Below are 19,926 nucleotides of genomic sequence, written 5' to 3'. Positions count from 1 at the left end.
TCTTTTAATTTCATGGCTGCAGTCAGCATCTGCAGTGATTTTGCTGTAAAGGAGGTGCTTGTTTATTTTATATATAGCAGCTGTATCTGCTAATCTCAAACTCTTAATTTATCCCTGCCCTTTCCCCTTCTGGTAACCATGAGTTTTTCTTCTGTGTCTGTGATTCTGTTTCTGCTTTGTAAATAAGTTTATTTGTATAATTTTTTAAGATTCCATGTAAGTAATATCATATGATATTTGTCTTTCTCTCTGTGACTTCAGTTCAGTTCAGTTGCTCAGTCGTGTCTGACTGTTTGTGACCCCATGGACTGCAGCACACCAGGCCTCCCTGTTCATCACCAACTCCCAGAGTTTACTCAAACTCATGTCCATTGAGTCGGTGATGCCATCCTACCATCTCATCCTCTGTCGAGTTACTTAATCCTCTGTGTGACTTACTTAATATGATAAAATCTAGGTTCATCCATGTTGTTGCAGATGGCATTATTTCATTCTTTTCTACCACATCTTCTTTATCCATTCATGTTGATGAGCATTTAGGTTACTTCTGTGTCTTGGCTATTGTAAATATCACTGCTGTGAACACTGGGATGCATGTATCTTCTCGAATCAGAGTTTTCATCTTTTGTAAGCGTTCCTTTTTAACTTAGTTGGTGAGTTGATTAATGTCTGGCTCCCCCACTAGACTATGGACCCTGCAATGGGATGAACACTAATTTGTTCTCAGCACCAAGCACACTGCTTGGCACCTACTTTAGAGGTTTAATAAATGTTTTTTGAATGATATTAGAAGATATTTGTATAACTTTGTATCAGACATTGTGTTTCGTGTTGACTATTTTATTGAATACAACAGCCCTGAGGGTGAAGTACTATCATGACTTCCAGTTAACAGATTAGGAAACTGAGTCTCAAAGAAGTTCACTCACACAGGTTCACATGGCTGAAACCTGCGGACCCAGACTGGCTGACTCCAGAGCCCAATCTCTTAACTCTGCAATTGGCCAACTTCCCAAGGAAAGAACAACTGCCAGGGTGCAAAGGGCCCTGGTGCCATTTTTTAAAACCATTTGAGTATTATCCTCGCAGACACTGGGGAGCTTTTGAAAGCCCTGTATATGCCTCACCCTTTTCTTCCGTTTCCTGTATTTCCTCTTCTCTCAGCTGCGGGAGACCATTGAGCAGGAGATTCAGGACATGGGCCTGCAGCCCACCCCGTTCACCCTCACCAAGGTCATCCAGTTGTATGAAACCAAGAATTCCCGCCACTCCACCATGATCGTGGGCTGCACAGGCAGCGGCAAGACTGCCTCGTGGCGGATTCTCCAGTCCTCCTTGTCCTCCCTGTGCCGTGTGGGGGAGCCCAACTTCAACATTGTCAGGGTGCGGAGCTGGGGCAGTGGGACTGCTGTCTGAGACTTGAGTAGCAGGCGGGGGCACCAGGATGTAGGGAGGGCAGTACAGACCAGGAGGGCGGCCTGGGAGGGGTGAGAGAGACCGAGGCTGAATACAAATACCTGGAAATAAAGGGACAGCCTGGGATTTGTGTCTGCCGGCAGCTCAAAACTCCCTTCCTGTGTCTATTTTAGGAGTTCCCTTTGAACCCTAAGGCACTGTCCCTAGGGGAGCTGTATGGGGAATATGACCTCAACACAAATGAATGGACGGATGGCGTCCTGTCCAGTGTCATGAGGACAGCATGTGCAGGTACCCAAGGGGTCGTGGGGTGGGGAGAGCAGATGTCTGAATTTCCTGAGGGGGTGGGCAGTGTGGGGGTAGAAAACTCAATTTGGGGGGGAAAAATGCTTGGAAATGCAGAGATCCCAGGAAGCAACTGGTTGCGTCTCCAGGGAGATGAGCATGGAGGGAGGGCGCGGTAACAAAGCTGTGGTTTCCTTCTCCTCCACCTCCTACCAAGACGAGAAACCAGATGAGAAGTGGATCCTTTTCGATGGCCCTGTGGACACTCTATGGATTGAGAGCATGAACTCCGTCATGGATGATAACAAAGTGCTGACCCTCATCAACGGAGAGCGCATCGCAATGCCTGAGCAGGTTGGGGGGTGGAAACTGGAGGGCCCTGGGGCAGGGCTAAGGGGAAGAGCAGGGGCAAGAGAAAAGAGGAAATTCTATAGGAATAAGAAAGAGGAGGAGGACACCTCAGGGCAACCTGAGACTGAAGAAGAGATGCCTGTCTGCCACGGACGCTGAGGACAATCGTATAGAGAACTGTGTACCAGGATGCGCTGTGGCAGAGACTAAGGCAGCCTCATTGCCACTGACATATGGGGGAATGACCCGCCCTTGTGCACCTGGGCTATAATTTATGAGCTTTTGTAAAGAGCCCACCCTTTCCTACCCAGTCAAACAATGTGAGGGGAAGAGAGACTTCTCATAAGGATGACCTTGAATAAGCCCTAATTTTTTTAAATAAGCAAATCATTTGTAAAGCTTAGGTCCTTATTCATCCTGCCACACGTGGTACTCAGTAGAGACACCTTGCGGCATCAGAATTCTGGGTGTTTTTACTATTGAGGGAAAGACAAGGTTCTGACCAAGTATATCTGTAGGTGTCTCTCCTGTTCGAAGTGGAGAACTTGGCAGTGGCCTCCCCGGCCACCGTGTCTCGTTGCGGGATGGTGTACACCGATTACACAGACCTAGGCTGGAAGCCCTATGTTCAGTCATGGCTGGACAAGAGGCCAAAGGTATGAAGGAGATGGAGGAGCGGGAAGTAACCAGTGGGGCCTGGGGGGTTGCACAGAATAATTCAGAGCCTCTGCTCATTCAATGCCAGGTGGAGGCTGAGCCCCTTCAGCGCATGTTCGAAAAGTTCATCAACAAGATGCTGACCTTCAAGAAGGACAACTGCAATGAGCTGGTGCCCCTCCCAGAATATAGTGGCATCATCTCCCTCTGCAAGCTGTACTCCGCCCTGGCCACTCCGGAGAATGGGGTGAGAGGGGGCTAGGGCAGGAAGGGCTCTCAGTCTCCCGGGAAAATGTCCGGGAAACGATGTGTCTGAGACACAATTGGAACATGAGGCTTGAGTGGAGCAGAGACTCCAAGAGGAGGCCTCACCAACTGTGGAGGCAGCAAGGGTGTGTGTATGCATGCGCACGTGTGTCCATGTGGGCACACGCGCTTCGAGGCCAAACTATGTATTTATATCCAAATCAGATAGAGAGCACAATGGGCCTCACTATAATTTCCTGCCTGTATTTAAGAGCTGAGGATAGTTCATTTGGTTCCTCATTTCTCCATTCTTTCTGAAATTAAGTATTAAATCTTGGAATCTGTGAGCCTTTGGGATACTGTTTTTGCTGGGAGGAGCTCTCCAATTAGTCTGATGAGGGGCTTTAGAAATTTCCAGATTAACTGATATTGAATAACATTTTTGTTTAGTTTAGAATTATGGTGTAAGGACCAAAATTGGATATTTTTCTGCTGAGATTATATCACTGCCTAGAAATGGTTCATGTTTTTAAGGGCATTGCCAGCTCATTCAACTATTAATATACAGTTATATAACAATTAAGATCTATAACAGTATATGTCATTCCCGTTATGATTAATATAAATTAAAACTATGTAGGTGAACTTGCAAGGTGACGTGTAGGAAAATGATAGTAATGTAGTATCAATGGCACTCAACTGCTGAGGAGGACTGCTGGGGGAAGAAGGCTGAACAGAACAAAGAGAGGAGGGCAGTCTACGCAAACAGAATGACTTTTGCAGAAACACAGATAGGAAAGCCAGCCCCTCGCTGGGCAGGGTGGGCTGATGGGTGGTGTTGGTGTGCAGTACCTCTTAGCTGTAGCAGAGACCCTGAGAAGAGGATGGTGAGATGTGTACAGGTGTGAGCTGGAAGGACAGAACAAGGACTCTGGATTCAATATGGCAGACACCAGAGTCTCAGCACAACTTCCCGTGGTGCTTTTGTAGCTTAGTGAAGTGAAGTCGCTCAGTCGTGTCCGACTGTTTGCGACCCCATGCCCATGGACTGTAGCTTATCAGGCTCCTCCGTCCGTGGGATTTTCCAGGCAAGAGTGCTGGAGTGGATTGCCATTTCCTTCTCCAGGGGATCTTCCCGACCCAGGACTCGAACCCGGGTCTCCCACAATGCAGGCAGACGCTTTACCGTCTGAGCCACCTGTAGTAGGTTTGTAAGCTGTTGTAGCTTAGTAGGTTTATGTAAATGTTTTGATTTAGGTTTCTCTACAACTACATGGTTTTCCAAACAGAACCAGGAAGGGAGGGAAATTTTAAGTCTTTGTGATGAGTTGCCAAAGTAGACCCCTCCATCTCTCTTTCAAAAAATATGTATTTATTTGGCTGTGTTGAGTCGCATGGGCACTCTAGTTGTGGCACTCAGGCTTAGTTACCCCACAGCATATGGGATCTTAGTTTCCCAACCAGGGATCGAACCCAAGTCCCCTGCATTGCAAAGCAGATTCTTAACCACGGGACCACCAGGAAAGTCTCTTTCTCTCTTTTTTCTATTTACCTTTATGTAGCTTAAAAAAAATTTTTTTTTATTGAGGTATAATTGATTTACAATGTTGCATTAGTTTCAGGTGTATGGCAAAATGAATCTGTTATACAAATGCATACTTCTACTCTTTCTTGATTCTTTCCCCATATAGGCCATTATAGAGTATTGAGAAGAGAGATCCTGTGCTAGAGAGTAGAGCCTTGTTGCATAGCTATTTTATGTATAGTCATGTGTATATGTTAATTCCAACTTCCCAATTTGTCCCTCTCCCCAACGTTTTCCCTTTGGTAACCATATGTTTGTTTTCTATGAATCTGTTTGTGTTTTATAAATAAGTTCATTTGTATCATTATTTTTTAGATTCTTCACATAAGTGATATTTGTTTTTCTTTGTCAGACTTACTTCACTTAGTATGATAATCTCCAGGTCAAACCATGTTGCTGCAAATGGGATTATTTCATTCTTTTTAAAGGCTGAGTGATACTCCATTGTATATCTGTATCACATCTTCTTTATCTAGTCCTCTGTTGATGGACATCTAGGTTGTTTCCACATCCTCGCTATTGTGAATAACGCTGCAATGAACATTGTGGTGCATGTATCTCTTCAAAGTATGGTCTCCATCTCTTCAATTAATAGACTTAGGATATTTCCTCTTCTCCTTTTCCATGCAGGTGAACCCAGCTGACAGTGAGAACTTTGCCTCCATGGTAGAGCTGACGTTTGTGTTCAGCATGATCTGGTCGGTGTGTGCCTCTGTGGATGAGGAGGGCCGCAAGAAGATCGACAGTTACCTCCGAGAGATCGAGGGCACTTTTCCCAACAAGGTCAGGGCCCTCCAACCCAGCTGTCCTATTTTTCTATATCTTTGATCCTCAGACATCTTGAGCCTCAGCCTGCCACCCAGCTCTCTTTCTTCCTCCCAGTGATCTATGAGTGCTTTTTCTGGGCAGGGAAAGCCAAAGGCAGGCTTTGGTAATCTGACACACATTTCGTCCTCAGGACACAGTGTATGAGTATTTCGTGGACCCAAAGATCCGGAGCTGGACATCGTTTGAGGATAAGCTCCCTAAGAGTTGGCGCTACCCTCCAAAGTCAGAGCCGGGCCTGGGGGATGGGTCAGGCTTAGGATTGCGGTGGGGGGAGATGTGGCGAGAGAGTTGAGATGACTTTCCAGGACAGGAAGCAGAAGCTAGAGGAAATGGGACAGGGTCCCTGAAGAGAATGCCTGATCCCCAGGCCCCACAGGAGGAAGGGTGGGTGATCAGAGAGCAGTGATGCCGGAGGAAGAGTGGGGAGCAAAAGGAAGCAGGAGTTAGAAAAGAGTGGGCCATGATCTTGAGACACAGTCCCTTTCCCCACCCCCAGCTCCCCCTTCTATAAGATCGTGGTGCCCACCGTCGACACTGTCCGCTACAACTACCTGGTGAGCACCATGGTGGCCAGCCAGAACCCTGTCCTGCTGGTGGGTCCTGTGGGGACTGGAAAAACCTCCATCGCCCAGAGTGTCCTGCAGTCCTTGCCCTCCAGCCAGTGGTCAGTGCTCACAGTCAACATGTCTGCGCAGGTGTGTTGCAGGACCCCCGGGCCAGGTCGCCAGCCCCTGCTCTCTCCCTGTCTCTGCTCCCCTTTGGGAGCCCAGTGCCCACTGGACATGCCTTTCTAACCTCGGATTTCTCTCCTGGGACCCAAGCGTTCATTCTGTACCTTTCCCACCAGACCACGTCTAATAATGTGCAGAGCATCATTGAGAGCAGGGTGGAGAAGCGAACCAAGGGTGTCTATGTGCCTTTCGGAGGCAAAAGCATGATCACCTTCATGGATGACCTCAATATGCCAGCCAAGGACATGTTTGGGTCCCAGCCCCCGCTGGAGCTGATTCGCCTCTGGATTGACTATGGCTTCTGGTATGATCGAACGAAGCAGACCATCAAGTACATTCGAGTAAGCATCCAGAGAATCTGTTCTTCAAGTCTCTGTTTTTTCCTGTGATGGGTTCTGTCCCCGCTCCACTGGGACCCCAGGATAAAGTCCTGTAAGCCTGTGTTCCTCCCCACAGAGGAGGGTCCTGCCTTTCTTAGGACCCAGACATCTGGCTCCTCGGTCAATTCCTATCAGTAACTCTCTTCATTGACTGCCCTGTGCTTTGTGACCAAGGGAGCCTGTCCTCCAACTTCCACTCCTTTCCGAGGCCTCTTACACCTTGCTTCCATGGCAATGCTGATGCCAACCAGAGCCGCCCACAACACCCCTCTCCAGGCCTCTCCGCCTCCCATTGTTTCAGGAACCTACCCCCTGGTACCAATTCTCCACTCCCCACCCAGGATCCAGGAATCTCCTGTCAGTCCTGGCTGTTCTCCCATGGGATCCTGAGCATCTTGTTTTTTTTCCTGAATCAGTGGGCAGTCATTTCAGCCTGATTTCTGGGGCACTCATCTATCTGACACTCAGGGTTCAAAATTTAACTAATAATAGATTCATATGTTTCAGAGAAAGAACATACATACACAGATACAAGTATATATTAATATATGTGTATATTAAAATAGAAAAAAATGTCCAGAAGATGTTATCAAATGTTGTGTGTGTGTGTGTGTGTTTTTTTTTAACTTTATTTTCCAAGTTGGGAACATGGATTATAATGATGAAATAAGAACAAATAGGGAATTCCCTGGCAGTGCAGGGGTTAGGACTCAGCGCTCCCACTGCCAAGGACCGAGTTTCAATCCCTGGTCAAGGAACTAAAATCTCACATGCTGAATGGCATGGCCAAAAAAAGAGAAAGAAATAAGAACAAATTAGTTGCCTTAGTAACTCTGGACATTAAAAGTGTCCCAAATGCCTTCCTTTCCCTCACCTTTCCCTGTCCCCATTACTCCATGTTTCTTCCTGCTCTTCCCTCTTCCCATTTGTCCCTCCATTCCCTCTCTTCCTCCTGGCTCCTCTCACATCCTCCCTATTTCTTTGCCCCTCCTCTTCCCCTCCTCCTGTCTGTCTCCCCCAACCCCACCCACCCCGTCTGGTCTTTGCTGTCTAGGACATGTTCCTGATGGCTGCCATGGGCCCTCCTGGGGGTGGACGGACCGTCATCTCCCCAAGGCTGCAGAGTCGATTTAACATCATCAACATGACCTTCCCCACGGTGAGGGCTTCCTGGGGGCTTCAGGAGGGGCTGTAGAAGGCAAAACCACCCACGTCTTAGAGAACAAGGGCACAGATCACAAGCTGCATCCAGGGAGCTCTGATACTTGGAGGGGAGACTCTCTGCTCTCTGCAGGCACCTTTGCTTCTGCTGAGCTGGCTGTGGTGTGTGAAGCCTGACAGTCCCAGTGGGCAGAGAGTGGGGCCCAAGCAGATGAAGGAAGGCACACCCTCCAAAGAGGAGACTAGAGGAGCTAGGGGAGGCAAGGGAGGAACCCAGGGGTGTCCCCAAACCTCAGAAATCAAGACAAGTAATAATGCAATATTTTTAAAAATCAATACCAAAATTCAGGATGAACAAAACACCAACATTTTAAACAAATACAAGGTCAGTATAGTGCCATGCTGAGCTACATGAGAGCCCAAGGCAAAAGGAAAAAACCAATAGTACAGATCCTGTCTTTATTTAAAATGTTCACATTTGTTCATCGTGGACAGTTTGCATTAATTCTGATTTTTAAATATTACACTAAAGCATGACTTCTGTTGATTTCTGAGGGGTTTTTTGTGCCCCCCTCCCCAGTCTGCTCCCAAGTACTTTACTCCACTGACCCGAGTCCCTGCCTTGGCTGAAAGGCCAGGAGCTGCGAGATTGAGTCTGAGGGCCTGTTTCTAGGAGTCCCAGATCATCCGGATATTCGGCACCATGATCAACCAGAAGCTCCAGGACTTTGAGGAGGAGGTGAAGCCCATTGGGAACGTGGTGACCGAGGCCACCCTGGACGTGTACAACACTGTGGTGCAGCGCTTCCTGCCCACACCCGCTAAGATCCACTACCTCTTCAACCTTCGAGACATCTCCAAGGTGAAGCTCCATCTGACCCTGCCCCCGGGCCAAGCACAGCCTCCTTGGAGGTATTCTCCCCTCCTCAAAGTGAGCCCCGGAGTGCGGGAGCATCCCCCACACCCCAAATCACCCCATCCTGGAATGCCACTTCAGCTAAAACTTCTGGATGGGACCCTCTTCCCTCCCTCCATCCCACTGGCCACGCCCCTCTCCCAGGTGTTCCAGGGTATGCTGAGGGCCAACAAGGACTTCCACGATACCAAGTCCAGCATCACCCGACTTTGGATCCATGAATGCTTCAGGTGAGGGTGCTGTGCCCCACCAGATCCAGGCCTCCCCAAGCCCAAGCCTCCACTCCCCCACCCCCACCTCCTGCTCCCCTCCCCAGGGCCACTCTCCTCTTCAATCCCAGATCTAACCCCAGCTCCCTCCCAACAGAGTCTTTTCTGACCGACTGGTTGACACCACAGACATGGAAGCCTTCGTGAGCATCCTAAGTGACAAACTCGGCTCCTTCTTTGACCTGACGTTTCATAACCTTTGTCCCAACAAACGTTCTCCCATCTTTGGTGAGCCAGGAGCTGTGGCCTCTGTAGGCTGGAGAGTCTTAGGAGATGGGTTAGAAGAAGAGGTGGGGCACTGGAGCCCAGGGAGGAAGGGCCCTCTGGGGAAGCCTGGGGAGGACCAGGCATTTGGAATCTGCCCCCTCTTGCCACGGCCCAGGGGACTTCCTGCGGGAGCCCAAGGTGTACGAGGACCTGACGGATCTGACGGTCCTGAAGACAGCCATGGAGACGGCACTCAACGAGTACAACCTGTCACCCGCTGTCGTGCCAATGCAGCTGGTGCTCTTCCGAGAGGCCATCGAGCACAGTGAGCACTTCCTGTTCCCGGCCCTTCTCCAGCATCCAAGTGACAGAGTACTCCAAGGAAATGGGGATCTCTTCCCAGATCGTTCCCAAATTGAGCCCCAGAAGTTGCCCTCCTCCCTGACCCCAGATGCGCTTGTGTCCGTGGGTGGACATTTTCTTTGATGATGGTATTTAACAGACATGGTGAAGGTTGAATGTTGAATCGCTACCTAAGCTTCAGGCACTACCTCTTCCCACGCTGGTGGGTCCCTCTACTGCACCTCAGGTGTCCCAGCCCCCAGCCTAGGGCCTGGAGGTCCCCTGAGCTTGCTCAGCCAACTCATTATCCTCCCTCTTTCCCTCCAGTCACACGGATCGTGCGGGTCATTGGACAGCCTCGGGGCAACATGCTTTTGGTGGGTATTGGGGGCAGCGGGCGGCAGAGTCTGGCCCGCCTGGCCTCATCCATCTGCGAGTACATCACCTTCCAGATTGAGGTCACCAAACATTATCGGAGGCAGGAATTCCGAGAAGGTAAGGCTGGGTTTCTGAGACAGAAGTGAGTTTGGGGCTGAGAGTGAAATAGCAGGAGGGAGGGAAGCCAGGTAGGGAGGATGGTGTCCTGTATGTGTCCCTGGCTGGGGGAGGGCTTTCTAATCAGTAGAAGAGGAAAGACAGACAGAAGGGTGAATCTGAAAGGTCTGTCTCCTCTGGCCCAGATATCAAGCGTCTGTATCGCCAGGCTGGGGTGGAGCTCAACGCCACGTGCTTCCTTTTCGTGGACACCCAGATTGCTGACGAATCATTCCTAGAGGACATCAACAACATCCTTAGCTCGGGCGAGGTCCCCAATCTCTATAAGGCGGATGAATTCGAGGAGGTGCGATGCTTCTACACCCACTACCAGTTGATTCTGGCTTTCCTAAGTCCAGACGATGCCGCTGTCGCGCCCCCTCTCCAGCTCCTCCCTAGGTGGAAGAACTGCTCCTCTTGGGCCTTCTTCCCTCCCCGGACCCTGGTGGGCAGAGCGGCCTTAAAACCCACACCCCGTGTCCCCCGCTGTTCCCTCCGCCCTGGGTGCTGTCCTGGAAACCTCCGCCCTCTGACTGTGGCGCCGGCGCTCACCAGATCCAGACGCTCATCATAGACCAGGCGCGCGCTGAGCAGGTGCCGGAGTCCTCGGACAGCCTCTTCACCTACCTCATCGAGCGCGTGCGGAACAACCTGCACATCGTCCTCTGCCTCAGCCCCGTGGGCGACCCCTTCAGGTGACTCCCGTGTCGGCCTTCTTCTCCCTCGGGAATTGGGGCGGGGCGGGGCGGGGGGCACTCCTCCCCGCTCCTGGTCTCCCTGCCTTCTGCCCCCAAGACTCCGGAGTAGCGCCGGCCTGTCCCGCTGCGCCACACGCGTCTCCGCGTCTACTTGTCGCAGCCTGCGCCCGGGCGTGCTTCGGCCTGCGGGATCTTTAGTTGTGCCATGCGGGATCTAGTCCCCTCACCAGGGATCAAACCTGGGCCCCCTGCGTTGGAGGCGCAGAGTCTTAGCCACTGGACCACCAGGGAAGCCCCAGCCTGTGCCTACTTTCAGCGAGTTCCTGTTACTTACATGGGACTCATCCTCTCCTTTTTGGTAGATCAATTTTGTTTATTTTTCTGGAAGGTGAAGGCTGTTTTTTCTTTCTTTCGTTTTCAAGTTTTAAATTGTGGTTTAAAAAAACTTAAAATTTTACCATTTTAACTGGTTTTAAGTACATTCACGCTGCTATGCAGCAGATCCCCAGAGCATTCTTGTGCGAGGCTGTAACTCAATACCCAGTGGAAACTGCCCACTTCTCCCACCACCCCCAGGCCTTGGTAGCCACCCTTCTACTTTTGGTTTCTCTGAGTGACCACCCCTAGATACCTTATAGACGTGGAATCAGGCAGTACTTGTCATTTTGTGACTGGCTTATTTCACTTAGCATAACGTCTTCAAAGTTTATCCATGTAGCCAGCATCAGAATCCCCTTCCCCTTTAAGGCTGAATAATATTCCCTGTGTGTCTGCACCACATGGGATCCATTTTCCGTATTTTCAGGGGCATCAGAAGGGAGGGGAAGGACAGAGAACTTAGGCAGAGAGGCAGTTGGGGTCACCAATTTGTTTATCTTTGAATATTTTTGGCTTGTGTGTTCACCATGTACCAAGCTCTGGGCTAAGCATCCTGCATGTGTCACCCCATTGAATCCCCTAACAACTCTAGTTAGTATGCTTTGTTATTTGTTATTCGAGGTGAGGAAACTGATGTTCAAAAGGTTATGCCACTTGCCCAAGATCCATATTTGGTTGGTGTGAAACTGGCTCTTTCTGACCCCAGAAGCTGTTTCTAAATCATGCACCAAACCAGCTTTGAGGGGAGCAGAATCTGGACAAGGCGACACAGGAGCACGAGGATGGGGCTTAGGGGTTCCTAGGGAATGAGTGAACCTGTGGCAAAGACCGTCGCTGAAGGCCGAGTCTGCAAATGTACTTAACTGCCTCTCACAACCCCTACCAGGAACTGGATCCGCCAATACCCAGCCTTGGTGAACTGCACAACCATTAACTGGTTCTCAGAGTGGCCACGCGAGGCCCTGCTGGAGGTGGCTGAGAAGTACCTGATGGGAGCTGATCTGGGGACCCAGGAGAATGTGAGGCCCTCCTCCCCATCTCTCCTCACCCCCCCGCACCCCCACCCATTTCCGTTCTCTGTTTGTCTCTACTCCTTCCCTGTCTCATAACCTCTATGCATCGATCTCAGATCCACAAGAAAGTGGCCCAGATCTTCGTCACCATGCACTGGTCAGTGGCCACCTATTCCCAGAAGATGCTGTTGGAACTTCGAAGACACAACTACGTCACGCCCACTAACTACCTGGAACTTGTGTCTGGATATAAAAAGTATGATGGAAGAGTAAGGGGCACAGAGGGCCTGGGAACTTGGAGGATTTTTTGGTTTTGTTTTGGCCGCACCTTGTGGCATGTGGGATCTTAGGTCTCTGACTGGAAATGGAACCTGTGCTCTCTACAGTGAAAGCACTGAACCACTGGGGAATTCCCAGGAGCTTGGTGTCTTTTGAGGGCTATTGGTGAAACGATGTTTTGAAAAATATCCAGGAGCTGGCCAAGGGGACCGACTTGAGGACTGGGATCTGAATAGCAGAGAGGCGGGGGGCTTGTTTCTGTCCAGGAAGTTAAACCAAGAGAGGGGTTCCAGGGGATGTGGCCATCTCAGGGGCCCTCTGGCTGTGACCCCTTTATATACTTCTGTGTCCTTGTCTCCTGGAATAATGATGTCCTTGATCATAACCACATTGCAACTGTGACATTATATCATGGGTATATTTGGCAATATATAGCCTCTTTTCTCTGCCTTTAATATCTTCTAGACTTTCCACCATTCCCAAGTTATTTATTCATTCATTAAGTTGTATTGACTGTCTTTTTATGTGCACAACACAATAATTTGCTTTGAAGGTTGTAAGAAAAAGGTAAAAAAAAAAACAAACCTCTTGTTTATTGGATTTAGTATTTCAATCAAGGTGAAGAAAAAGCCATTTGTAATAATAATGATAGCCAACATTAATTCATTCATTTAACAAGTATTTTGAGCATGTACTCTGTGCCAGGCACTATTTTAGATACTTGTAATATGTATGTCAGTTAACAAAATGAAGTCCTTGCCTTCGCTGGGTCCATAGGTTTACATCCTGTTTATGATTCTGAGTCACTTTGTTAAGCAATTTACATGCATGTGCTTACGTGCTCAGTTACTCAGCCATGTCTGACTCGACCCCATGGACTGTAGCCTGCCAAGGCTCCTTTGTCCATGAAATTTTCCAGGCAAAAATACTGGAGTGGATTACCATCTCCTACTCAAGCGAATCTTCCCAACCCAGGGATCAAACCCTCATCTCTTGTGTGTCCTGCACTGGCAGGAGGATTCTTTACCACTGCACGACCTGGGAAGCCCATATTTAGTATTTAATTCAGAAAACAATCTCTTAGACATTTTTTGGGGGACGGCACAACATTAAAACTTTGTGAATGAGTTGCCAACATTTAAAACTTGAAGCCTTGGAAAACTCCAGATTTCCAATCTGTCTTGAAACATCAGAAATTGTGGCAATACAATTCCACATTCACTCTCAAATGGAAAAAACCAGGCTGAAGCCCAGGGCTTTGTCCACAAAGGTCCGTCTAGTCAAGGCTATGGTTTTTCCAGTAGTCAGGTATGGATGTGAGAGTTGGACTATAAAGAAAGCTGAGTGCTGAAGAATTGATGTTTTTGAACTGTGATGCTGGAGAAGACTCTTGAGAATCCCTTGGACTGCAAGGAGATCCAACCATTTCATTCTAAAGGAGATCAGTACTGGGTATTCATTGGAAGGACTGATGTTGAAGCTGAAACTCCAATACTTTGGCCACCTAATGTGAAGAGCTGACTCATTTGAAAAGACTCTGATGCTGGGAAAGATTGAGGGCAGGAGGAGAAGGGGATGACAGAGGATGAGATGGCTGGATGGCATCACTGACTCAATGGACATGGGTTTGGGGGGACTCTGGCAGTTGGTGTTGTACATGGCGTGCTGCGGTCCATGGGGTCGCAAAGAGTCGGACACAACTGAACTGAACTGAACTGAAGCCCAGGGATGGCCACCCCCTTGAGAGAAGTTTGTATTTTCTGGTTCACTGAAGCCCCACTGCCTGCTGCACAGTGGGGAATTGCTGCACAGTAGAAAGGCCTCAGGTAGGGAAGTGGTACAATGAAAACGGTAGCCAGCACGCCAACCCTGACAACGGTGTGTAGAATAAATGAGAGGGACGAGAGTCCGGAAACAAGAAGACCAGTCGGGAGGCTGTTGCCAATGATCCAGGCAAGGAAATGATATAGATCTGACTAGGGTGGTGGTGGTGGCAACAAGCAGAAAGTCAGGGACCAGAGCCATGCTGGGAAGGGAGACTACATGGGCCTCTCCTTTCTGGGGGCCCAGCCTCCTGGGGTTCCTAATCCTACTCTGTCCCCTAGGTTGCTGGCGGAGAAGCGGCAGGAGCTGCTGGACCAGGCCAATAAGCTGCGGACAGGGCTGTTTAAGATTGATGAAACTAGGGAAAAGGTGGAAGTGATGTCCTTAGAGCTGGAGGATGCCAAGAAAAAGGTGGCTGAGTTCCAGAAGCAGTGCGAGGAGTACCTGGTCATCATCGTGCAGCAGAAGCGGGAAGCGGATGAGCAGCAGAAGGTGCCCCTGCCCCCCTGGATCGCCCCTGCCCCTCGCGTCCCCTATTCCCTGTGCCCACTGGGCAGAGGGGCTTCCCAGCCTCCATCAGTTATAGGGCAGGGGTGCCAGTCCCACTCCTCAAGGCTTCTTTAGCTCTTGCATCATTACCACTAGCACCATCACCCCACTGCTGCTCAAGGTGAAGACAAAAAGCCTTGTCTTCTCTTCATCCGTAGGCCGTCACAGCCAATAGCGAGAAAATCGCGATTGAGGAAGTCAAGTGCCAGGCACTGGCTGACAATGCCCAGAAGGATTTGGAAGAGGCATTACCAGCCCTGGAAGAGGCCATGCGGGTATCAGGATGGGAAGGCACAGGAAGGAGACTGGGCTGGCCTTCCTTGTTCTCAAAGTCCCCTTGGAAGGGAGGAGGAGGGGAACTACAGCTAAGTCCTGTCTCCATAAAGGACCCATATTGCCACCTGAGTTGACTCTGGTCCTCAAGTTCATCCCTTTTCTCAGGCCCTGGAGTCTCTGAACAAGAAGGACATAGGAGAGATCAAGTCTTACGGACGCCCCCCGGCCCAGGTGGAGATGGTGTTGCAGGCAGTCATGATCCTTCGAGGCAATGATCCCACCTGGGCAGAGGCCAAGAGGCAGCTAGGTGAGCCAGGAAACCGGAAGGTAATTTATGCCAGTCCGCCCAGCATTCCTCTGATCATCTACTGGACGTCAGGCACTCAGAAAGACAGAGATGAAGGATGCAATGTGCCCACTCTCAAAGCACAGAGCCTGGTGGGGAAGACGAGGCATAACCATCAGTTAAGGTCTTTGGTTGTAGGTAACTCATCTTCATTTATGAAAGAAACGAAAGAAAAAAGAAAGAGGGACTTCCCTGGTGATCCAGTGGTTAAGACTGCACTTCCAGTGAAGGGGAGCGGGTTCAATCCTTCGTCAGAAGATCCCACATGCCCCATGACTCAGCCACACACACACACACACACACAAAGGGAGAAGTTGTAAGGATATTGGAATGTATTTCAGAATCTAAGGACAGGCGTGCCTTTGCTCCCCACCCCGCAAAAGGACAAGAATCAGAAAAGGGAAAACAAGGGTCTGTTTTACTCTTGTGATATTTTTCCTGCTCTGAGTTCTGTTGGTGGAATGTAGCCTGCAAGCAATAGTTTGGTGACCCCCTGCCCTAGAAGAAGGTGCAAAGTATATAGACAGAATGGTGTGTGGGACGGGTGGTCAGGCTGAGAGGGTGGAAGGTACGTGATGGGAGTAGAGGCTGAGGAGGTTGTGGAGGCTCTGGGAGCCTCAAGGGTCTAGATGAGGGAGCACGGCCAGTGGAGGGACTGTGGGTTGAGGTCAGGCCTTGGGAACTGAGCCCAGGAAGCACATGGCTGTGCCTGAGCAGTGGAGGTGAGGCCCCCAATCTTCATCCCCCAGGGGAACAGAACTTCATCAAATCACTGATCCACTTCGATAAAGACAATATCTCAGACAAGGTCCTGAAGAAGATCGGAGCCTACTGTGCCCAGCCCGATTTCCAGCCTGACATCATTGGCCGTGTGTCACTGGCCGCCAAGTCCCTCTGCATGTGGGTTCGGGCCATGGAGGTAGGCAGTGACAGGCAGGGTGGGAGCAGTGAGGCCAGGTGGGAGGAGGGGGATGGAAGGCTCCTGGCAGGTGAGTGGTGGCGAGTGAGAGGGTGCCTGCTGTCTCCCCGCAGCTCTACGGGCGGCTGTACCGGGTGGTGGAGCCCAAGCGGATCCGCATGAACACCGCATTGGCCCAGCTTCAGGAGAAGCAGGCGGCCCTGGCCGAGGCTCAGGAGAAGCTGCGTGAGGTGAGCCTCATACCTATGTTTTCCGTTTTCCTAGGTGGTAGCTCTCCCAGATTCCCGATTTCTAGGATGCTTCCTTTCTGTTTATTTCTCCCTGTCTAATTCTACCCCCTCCTCCTTATAGTCCTGCTGCCTCCCACTCTGCGCCTTGTTTAGATGGCTGCCTCTGGCTCAGAAAGCTAAGTCAGTGAGAGGGTTACAAAGGCACAGGGGCGCTGTCTCTGGGGAGCCCTTCCCACAACTGACCTGGAGCTGGCAGTGTTCGCCATCCTTTGTTGGGGCCCTTTGGAGAAGGTCCTTGAGACAGTAACTGATGAAGTCTGTGTGGCAATGGGTCTTTGCTCGGGGGATGGGGCAGGGGTGTCACACTGCTGCTTGGACCTGGAGGAATACGAGGGTGTTGGAGCCTGGGGTTGTCGTCTGGAGGTAGAGAGGGTTATTTCCTGTGAGAGGGCTAGATAATCCAAAAGGTGCTGTCCTACCAGATACATGCACAAGTAACTCTCATTCAGGCAGAATATAAGTGCTATTATCAAGAGTTCAAAATTCTTTCAGTCTATCATTTAATTTTCTATCATTGATTTAATAGGTAGTGTAAATATATCCACATGGTTTGAAATTCAAAAGGACAAAAGCGTATCCAGTAAGAATTCTCCCTTTCACCTTCTGCTCTCTAATCATCAGCTCCCCTCACTTGAAGGTAACTTCTGCCTTCCAATGCAGGGGATACCAGTTTGATCCCAGATCAAGGAACTAAGATCCCACATGCCTCGGGGTAACTAAGCCCATGTGCTGTAACCAAGATCCAGCGTGCACACACATACACACAAAGAAGATTCCATTCTGACCCATTTCAGAGGCTTCTGGGCAGTTTCCAAACCAGGGGTCCCTAACCTTCGCTGTGTGTCAGAATTGGACCTAGGGAAAAAATATATTTTCAGGGATCCAAGCAAATGAGAAATGGTTAAAATTATTTACTCAAGATTTGGATTGAAATGTAATATAGCTGGACTCTGGGCCTCTTCCCAGACCTCTAGTGCTGTGTTCAGGGTTTCCCATCTCTGGGCGACCCTGATGGAGAAGAAGGCTTCAAACGACTGATTTCAAGGCTCCCCCAGAGATTCTTACTTAGTTGGCCTGGCAGGAGCCCAGGGTCAGCACAGTGCTAGCTGCAAGCAGGTGGCTCAGCGTGCCTGATTCTGAAGTTCTATTGAAAGCTATATTTGCATCTTACACTTTCAGTAACAAAGGAGAAATTTCAGTTCCCTGTTTGCGTACTGTTACCAACTAGAGGTCCTCAAGATGCGGTGTGAGATCCCCCACCAGCAACCTAACACGAGGTGTCCTACAAATGCTTCTCCCAAGAATGACGCTGTTGGCAGCTGACCCTACAGGCCCATTTTTTTCCCACATGTGAAGGGGACAACCCCTAATTATCTGGCCCAGGATATGATTCATCCAGAGGTGAGAAACCTTTCCTAATGGATGGCCATACCTGTGAGTGTTTAGGCTTGAAAAAAAGAGGAAAAGAGTGAAGATTTCAAGAGAGGTTGAGAGGTAATGATGAACCGAGGTGGTGGGGGATTGAAATCAGGAGGCGAGGTTCTAGCCCCAGCACCGGCAGTAACCAGCAAGTCACTTAATCCCACTAAATCTTGGGCATTGGAAGGCACATTCTTAACCTCTGGACCACCAGGGAAGTCCCAGAACAGACTCTTCATCCACCACAGAACTCTTAATTAAGGCCACCCTTGCAGACTACATCTCTCCCCTGTCCAAGCCCCATTTCCTAGAAATTGTCTTGCTTCAAACATCTGTCTCTATAGAGAAAGTCACTCATTCATAGACAAAGCTACAGCCATCTGCCAAGGTCAGAATAACACAGGGTTGGCCTAAAGACTTTCACTGAAGTCATAGAAGTTAAAAGTCAACCACACAAGTGTAAAAACCCACTGGGCCTAACATGAGCCTTACTCACCTTACTTACCTTACTCAGAACACCTGTCCACACGCTGCAGTCTGATCAGGAAACTCCCAGCACTGTCAAAAATGTTTTGGGGGATTTTCTGGTCTGCATATATGTATACTCTCTCTTTTTTTAAACCTGTGCCATTGTTTTTTTTTCATTTTCTCTTTTTTTCCATTTTTTCATTTTTTGGCCATGCCATATGAGTTGTGGGATCTTAGTTCCCCAACCAGGGATCAAACCTACACACCCTGCATTGGAAGCATGGTGTCTTAACCACTGGACGGCCGGGAAAGTCCAAAAGGTATACTCTTGAAGGGATCTGAGAACTAGTAGTCTTATTCTATGCCCGAGTTCTAAGCAAATTGAGAAATAAAAGGCATTTGGCCAAAATATAACCTATAAAGTCTAGGCTGGGGGATGTGGGAGATGTCTGCGAGCAAGTGGCCCTCCTAGTGGGGACCCGCATCTTCAGACAGACCTACCTGGCCTTGGGCGTTGTTGGGGGGGGTGGAGTGGGACTTGTGCTCACCCCTAAAAAGAAAGGGCATGAGCTCAGTTGAGCATTCCCAGTTTACTCTTTCCAATTTTACCAGTCAGATCAGTCACCACCTCCCCTGGAGAAGGGTGAGAAAAAGTCCTGGAGGAAGTCTTCCAACACACAAGGGAACGACCAATACAAACAATTGTAACAAGCCATGACCCCAGAGGAAAAAATAAGCCCAGAGAAAATTCAGGTTATGAAAAAACTTGAAAAAAGTAGACCTCTAATTAGTATCATCAGAGAGAGTGATTAAGAAAGAAATGACATCCACAGAATAAAAATAGGATGATGAAAGGCCAAACGAAAAGGAAGAATTCTGGGAAATTTAAAAATGATCAAAGTGTGACATTTGGTAGAAGGGTGGGAGGACAGCATCACAGAACGTAACACAAAACCAGAGACAGAAAGCAGAATAGAGACACGACCAACCTGTAAGAATTTCTGAAAGAGAAAACACATCAGGGATAATAGAAAAAGTATTTAACAACTGGTTCAGCCCACACAGTGACCTGTCTGAGTGGGTCTCACCACGAGGAGCCCAGCCTGGTTCACACTGGACACCAACCCGGATCATGATGACATTGACGCTGTTTGTTAGCATTTGACCTTTATAATCAGTCTAGAGATGGAGCACAGAAGACCCAGTGTGGCCTCTCTGAATGTCAACCTCAACGATATAAAAATAAAGGTACCGCCTAAAAATTGGGGAAGTGGACACAGCTGGGAAAAGACAGGGCAGTGCTTTTGCAGCAGATAAAATAGGACACAGTTTTAACGTGTTGGGACTTTCCAGTTGTTAAGATTCTGCACTTCCACTGCAGGGGGCACAGGTTCAATCCCTGATCCCTAGTTGGCAAACTGAGATCCTACATGCCTTGCACAGTGGCAACAAACAAAAAAATATGAATTTATTACTTATAACACTAGAATGTTATTTAACATTATATAAAGGTAGCCAGTAAGAGAGATTAGGAACTATTAGGAAATTTGGAGAGATCG

At 49.2% G+C, this 19,926-nt stretch overlaps 1 protein-coding gene across 2 annotated transcripts in view; it reads left to right on the top strand.

Annotated features, from left to right (window-relative positions):
• Positions 1 to 19,926, top strand: part of DNAH2 (dynein axonemal heavy chain 2) — a 109,856-nt gene that overhangs the window by 66,973 nt on the left and 22,957 nt on the right. For both annotated transcript variants that reach the window (XM_006062873.4, XM_006062878.4), the window contains exons 42-65: positions 1,165 to 1,383; positions 1,590 to 1,707; positions 1,919 to 2,055; positions 2,571 to 2,708; positions 2,798 to 2,956; positions 5,171 to 5,323; positions 5,499 to 5,590; positions 5,865 to 6,063; positions 6,216 to 6,440; positions 7,534 to 7,638; positions 8,314 to 8,502; positions 8,701 to 8,786; positions 8,923 to 9,053; positions 9,208 to 9,357; positions 9,702 to 9,869; positions 10,055 to 10,215; positions 10,464 to 10,603; positions 11,871 to 12,003; positions 12,114 to 12,253; positions 14,382 to 14,592; positions 14,808 to 14,924; positions 15,091 to 15,232; positions 16,021 to 16,190; positions 16,304 to 16,420. In XM_006062873.4, the coding sequence (XP_006062935.4) occupies positions 1,165 to 1,383; positions 1,590 to 1,707; positions 1,919 to 2,055; positions 2,571 to 2,708; positions 2,798 to 2,956; positions 5,171 to 5,323; positions 5,499 to 5,590; positions 5,865 to 6,063; positions 6,216 to 6,440; positions 7,534 to 7,638; positions 8,314 to 8,502; positions 8,701 to 8,786; positions 8,923 to 9,053; positions 9,208 to 9,357; positions 9,702 to 9,869; positions 10,055 to 10,215; positions 10,464 to 10,603; positions 11,871 to 12,003; positions 12,114 to 12,253; positions 14,382 to 14,592; positions 14,808 to 14,924; positions 15,091 to 15,232; positions 16,021 to 16,190; positions 16,304 to 16,420 (3,600 nt within the window). The remainder of the gene's footprint in view (positions 1 to 1,164; positions 1,384 to 1,589; positions 1,708 to 1,918; positions 2,056 to 2,570; positions 2,709 to 2,797; positions 2,957 to 5,170; positions 5,324 to 5,498; positions 5,591 to 5,864; positions 6,064 to 6,215; positions 6,441 to 7,533; positions 7,639 to 8,313; positions 8,503 to 8,700; positions 8,787 to 8,922; positions 9,054 to 9,207; positions 9,358 to 9,701; positions 9,870 to 10,054; positions 10,216 to 10,463; positions 10,604 to 11,870; positions 12,004 to 12,113; positions 12,254 to 14,381; positions 14,593 to 14,807; positions 14,925 to 15,090; positions 15,233 to 16,020; positions 16,191 to 16,303; positions 16,421 to 19,926) is intronic.

The sequence above is a fragment of the Bubalus bubalis genome, chromosome 3 (assembly GCF_019923935.1).
Source record: "Bubalus bubalis isolate 160015118507 breed Murrah chromosome 3, NDDB_SH_1, whole genome shotgun sequence".
NCBI lineage: Eukaryota > Metazoa > Chordata > Mammalia > Artiodactyla > Bovidae > Bubalus > Bubalus bubalis.
This window is presented reverse-complemented; position numbering and strand designations above follow the sequence as displayed.